Source organism: Enhydra lutris, unplaced genomic scaffold (assembly GCF_002288905.1).
Source record: "Enhydra lutris kenyoni isolate GAN:26980312 unplaced genomic scaffold, ASM228890v2 scaffoldscaffold19, whole genome shotgun sequence".
Taxonomy (NCBI): Eukaryota; Metazoa; Chordata; class Mammalia; order Carnivora; family Mustelidae; genus Enhydra; species Enhydra lutris.
Genome location: NW_019154103.1, coordinates 1877520 through 1883519, shown reverse-complemented (window position 1 = coordinate 1883519; position 6000 = coordinate 1877520). Strand labels below are relative to the sequence as shown.

Below are 6000 nucleotides of genomic sequence, written 5' to 3'. Positions count from 1 at the left end.
ATAATGGGAGAAGATATTTGCAAATGACATATCAGATAAAGGGCTAGTATCCAAAATCTATAAAGAACTTACCAAACTCAACTCCCAAAGAACAAATAATCCAATCAAGAAATGAGCAGAAGACATGAACAGACATTTCTGCAAAGAAGACATCCATATGGCCAACAGACACATGAAAAAGTGCTCCACATCACTCGGCATCAGGGAAATACAAATCAAAACCACAATGAGATACCACCTCAAACCAGTCAGAATGGCTAAAATTAACAAATCAGGAAACAACAGATGTTGGTGAGGATGCAGAGAAAGGGGAACGCTCCTACACTGTTGGTGGGAATGCAAGCTTGTGCAGCCACTCTGGAAAACAGTATGGAGGTTTCTCAAAAAGTTGAAAATAGAGCTTCCCTACAACCCAGCAATTGCAATACTGGGTATTTACTCTGAAGACACAAATGTAGGGATCCGAAGGGGCATGTGCACCTGAATGTTTATAGCAGCAATGTCCACAATAGTCAAACTATGGAAAAAACCTAAATGTCCAATCAACAGATGAATGGATAAAGAAGATGTGGTATATATATACAATGGAATACTATGTAGCCATCAAAAGAAATCTTGCCATTTGCAATGATGTGGATGGAATTAGAGGGTATTATGCTGAGTGAAATAAGTCAGTCAGAGAAAGACAATGATCTCTCTGATATGAGGAATTTGAGAGGCGGGGTGGGGGGTTATGGGGGGGTAAGGAAGGAAAAAATGAAACCAGATGGGATCAAGAGGGAGACAAACCATAAGAGAGTCTAAATCTCATGAAACAAACTGAAGGTTGCTGGGGGTTGGGAGGGTAGAGAGAGGGTGGCTGGGTTATGGACATTGGGGAGGATATGTGCTATAGTGAGTGCTATGAAATGTGTAAGCCTGATGATTCATAGACCTGTACCCCTGGGGCAAATAATACATTATATGTTAATAAATAACGGGAAAAAATTTGCAAGCCATTGGACAAAGGAGCAACATCTTTAAAAAATATTGCAAGGAGAAATAAACTTGTCAATCTAGAATTGTATGCCCAGCAAAATATTTTTTCAAAAATAAAAGTCATGTTGGCAAAGATGTGATAAATTTGAAACTGTCATACATTGCTGGCAGTAATGTAAAATGGTACTGCTGCTATAGAAAACACTCTGGAACTTCCTTCAAAAGTTAAACATAGAGTTGCCATATGATGGAGCAAATTCCACTCTTAGGTATATAGCCAAGAGAATTAAAAACATATTCACACAAAAATTTGTATGTGATTATTCAGAGCACTCTTTTCCAAATAACCAAAAAGTAGAAACAACCCAAATGTCCATCAATTGATGAATGTATGAACAAACGCATATCAATAATGTTCTCATCATACCTTGCAAGTAGCATTCTTAGATTTTTAAGATATTATTTATTTCTTTATTTATTTGGGGGTGGGTGGCCAGGGAACAGAGGGAGAGGGACATGCAGACTCCACGTTGAGCACAGAGGCCGATGCAGGGCTCAATCCCATGACCCTAAGATCATGACCTGAACTGAAATCAAGAGTCAGATAGATGCTCAACCAAATGAGCCACCTAAGCGACCCTAGAAATACCTTTATTACAAGTGTTCTTGTTCTCTACATGCATGGAAGAGTAGGTATAAATTCTAGTCACTGTTATTACACTGTTCTCATACCAGCTAGCAGGTAGCCAGATCAAACTGTTGATACACACAGCAGTATGGATGAATCTCAAAAACATTATGCTAATTTAAAGAAGACAGATATAGGAAGACTTTATCCTATATGATTCCATTCCTATGAAATTAGACAAAACGCAAATATTATACTGGTTGCAGCAGATTACTGAGTGCCAAGGGCCAAAGAGAGGTGGGTAGGGATTGACTGTTAGCAAGGCATAATGAATTTTTTTTTTAATCATGGAATGTTTCTAAGCCATGGTTATAGTAGTGATTACTCCAGCAAAGCTGACTTTAAAAAAAAGAAAGAAAAATCAGGCAAGGGGCCTACTTCTTGTTCACCTTATTTTTGTCAAGATCTTTGTTCCTCAGGTCTACCCCATTGTATGACCTGGAACTCTCTCCCAACTATAGCTTTAGCCTTTTCTGTTTAATACCTCTATGGCCCATTTGGTGTTCTCTTAGGCTTTTTTTGGCTTTTTCCTACTAAAAAGGAAACAAAGCTGTTCAGGGTCCCATTCCCTCTGAGCTTTCTTTTGTTATTGAAACAAAGCTGTTCAGGGTCCCATTCCCTCTGAGCTTTCTGTGTCTTCCAAAACAAAAGTTAATACCTTTGTTAATATAATGTAAATACCTAATGTTAATACATTAGAGGAAGACCTCATCTTAACATGCAGAATAGTCATTAGTAATGTGACATGATTTTTAAGTCTAGAAAAGCTTCCCTTGTTAACAAACAAATAAACAAACAAAAAACCCAGCTTTCTCCTGACTCCATATAAAGCAGTGGAAAGAGGGTGTAAGGAATCTATATTTTTAAATAATTCCACAGGTGACTTTACTGATCACTCAGGCTTAGAAACCACTGGATTGAGGTAGTGCTCAACCCATCTTTTAAAACCAAAACAAAATACCTTTACTCAGACTTCACTAAGTTTTCATCAGATATCTTTGCAGGAGATTTTTTTTCATATGCTATTTATTATCTACTGTCTCTCATTACCTCAGTTGGTCTTTTCACTCTTCTTTTTTTTTTTTTTAAGATTTTATTTATTTATTTGACACTCAGACATCAAAAGTAGGCAGAGAGGCAGGCAGAGAGAGAGGAGGAAGCAGGCTCCCCGCCGAGCAGAGAGCGTGATGCGGGGCTCAATCCCAGGACCCTGGGATCATGACCTGAGCCGAAGGCAGAGGCTTTAACCCACTGAGCCACTCAGGCGCCCCTCTTTTAACTCTTCTAAAGAAAAAAAGGGTTTAGGGGACTACTTTTATTAAGAATCCACTATGTACAAGGTATTTGACAAGGGCTCACATTTAGTTCTCATAGATGATAAAAATGAGGTTTAAATGGTAGCCCAAAGATGTAGCTAATAGGTTAGGGGAGTGAGTTTTGTATACTTGACTTTAAAACAAGCATGTTTTCTTTTATGCTATGCTGACTCTGGGCTGATGGAACAAATGAGGGGCTATCCTTATCATCTTCACTGGCCCATATGCTCCTAAATTCTCTGCTTCTCCATACCTGGACATAAGGAGAAAGAGATAAGTCACTAACACAGACCATATCTCTACTTTTTTTTTTAAAGATTTTATTTATTTATTTGACAGAGATCACAAGTAGGCAGAGAGGCAGGCAGAGAGAGATGGGGGGAAGCAGGCTCCCTGCTGAGCAGAGAGCCTGATGCGGGGCTAGATTCCAGGATCCTGAGATCATGACCTGAGCCGAAGGCAGAGGCTTAACCCACTGAGCCACCCAGGCGCCCCAAGCATATCTCTATTTTAAACAAGATCCTGACCATCTTTTCCCAATCAGGTTTTTCAGTTATTGAGTTACTTGCTTGCCTCACCCAGATGGAATCATTGGCTTTTTTTCACTAGTTGATTTATACCATAAGTTAATTAATAACATCTTTAATTTTGATCATTTATAAACTTCTAATATACAACAGCTTTGAGTTACTCAGAGAAACGTTATTTGTATTAGAAACTGCTCCCCAGTCAATGTCACAACCTCTATGACTCAGTTTCCTCTTCTGTAAGGTGATGGGGTTGGAGTAGATTATTTCTGTTTCCTTTTGCATCCTTTCATATAAGTCACTTATTTAGGACACATGACAGATTTGCACAAACATTATTAGAAGGGTCATTGGATTTTTCAAGCTAGCTCATTAAACTTCTTGAACAAGTAACATACCTAAAATACAGTAATGCAGTTTGGAGGAAGAGACAAAGGACTCTGTTAGAGTCTGTGTTGCATGTCATTCTGCCTATGTTTACTTCTTGATTGCAATGAAGGCAGCATATCTGGTACTTTCTTGTCATTATGTTTTCATCCTCCTGGAGGGGTGGGCGGACAGATCAGGCCAAATCCACGGAGCAGTTTATAGCTTTCATATCAAATTTTAATCAAACATTTTCTTGGCCAGGGTTTGAAACTTCTTTTGATAACTTTTAATACTTTGATAATTTTTAATAGTGGTAGCGCAATGAAAGCAGAAATTACTGATCTTCTGTGTCTATAGAAATAACTTTGAAAAAATATCTTCTAGGCAGCTGAGATTCTACTACAACATGGAGCAAACCCAAATCAAAGGAATCAAAAGCAGAAGACTGCTTTGGATGAAGCAAATGATGAAAAAATGAAAGAGCTGCTGAAATCGTATGGTGCAATTGAGACTGATAATAGCGATGAAAGTAATGTTATAGCCACTGGTATGTATGTCAGTATTGCTATTTTAGATAAGTATATACCTCTGCTTAGAAAAATCTTCAGATTTCTAGTGTAAATTGTTTCATAACTGGGGTAGATGTTTTCTATGTTTATTAAACTCTTGAAAAGCATTTAAAAATTATTTATTTTTAGAAATTAGCATTTCCAAATTGGTTTAATTTATATACCATATGATCCTGTTGGATTGGCATTACATGTTGGAATGGAATCCATATTATTCGTTAAACAATCACTAATCTCTAACATTGGGTCTGAGACAGAGATGTAACTGAAGCCACACATATTGACTTACTGGTAGGGGGGTTGGAAAAGGTTGGCATTATACTAGTCTTTGCAACTAAGATTCCGTTACTTCAAAATTTGTAGTGAGTCGTGTGAAAGGGACCGATGCCAACTTTTCAGTACTCTAATGTCCTAATGCTAGAGTATGAATTTGTTAAGCAAATATACTTGTATGCGTGTGTGTATGTGTAAATATAGTGTAAAAAATATTTAAGGGAATTTACAGTGAAGCAAAATTTTATGAACCATTTTTAAGAAATAGTTTGCATTTAAATGATATAATGTATTATCTATAAGAAATAGGCATGTAGTGAACACTAATTTGAAAATATATATTTGTTAAGTACCTACCAAGCAAATTGAGTACTTGCCTATGAGGAACTTACAGTCTTGTGGGGAGAGCAACCAGAAAACAAACAGTTAAATGCAGTTTATTAAGTATTGAGAAGAGTGATTTTTTCTTCCTTTCCTGTCCTGCTTGAGCCTTGACTTATTTGAGAAACCCAGGAACATATCTGCCCTTTCTATGAGGCAGAGTAATTGGAAAGGGAGAACCCCTGTCATACCCTCTTCTCCCAGCCTACCACTATCTTTACCAGTTGTTGATTTTCAAGAGAGGAATCATGTTACTGATGTGATTGGTCAGACCCAAGGATAATCACTGTCTCATATTTTACTAGTGTGATAGATTATGTGTAGGTCAAGGTCAAGACTGATACAAGGTTCATCTTTTCATTGCCTGCTACCATATAGAGTTCCAGCCATGTCTCTTTTCCTCTCCATAGCCATATTTGAAATTACTGGACACTGTTATGAAGTGCTGTATCTATTCGCACTTGTCTGTTGTTTCTTACGTAGGCATTTCCTTGATCAGTTACCCTAAAAGGATGAGGGATGTAGGGTACAGTAGTTATATGAAGAAAGGGAATCCAGAATGGGAAAAAGATCCGAGACAATGAATCATAGACACAGTTGATGAATAGCATGGATTTGGGAATTGGATCTGTTTTCAGTAAAAGCTGTGTAACGTTAAGGAAACTTCCTGAATCCCTCTAAGCTTCATTCTCCTCTTCTGTAAAATGGACAGAGTAAGCTACCTATCTTACAGGGCTCATATGAAGATTAAATAAGATGGTTCAGGAAAAGAGTCTGCCATCCAGTGTGTGATCAGCATTCAGTAAATGTTAGCTGTAATCACTCAATTGATAATAATAATAAATAATGGGATGCCTGGGTGGCTCAGTGGGTTAAAGCCTCTGCCTTTGGCTCAGGTC

The 6000-nt window shown here is 37.8% G+C and overlaps 1 protein-coding gene across 1 annotated transcript in view; it reads left to right on the top strand.

Moving 5' to 3' along the window:
• Positions 1–6000, top strand: part of LOC111148420 (ankyrin repeat domain 31) — a 151073-nt gene that overhangs the window by 98760 nt on the left and 46313 nt on the right. The window contains 1 exon segment of the mRNA XM_022504946.1: positions 4263–4425. Within this exon segment, the coding sequence (XP_022360654.1) occupies positions 4263–4425 (163 nt within the window).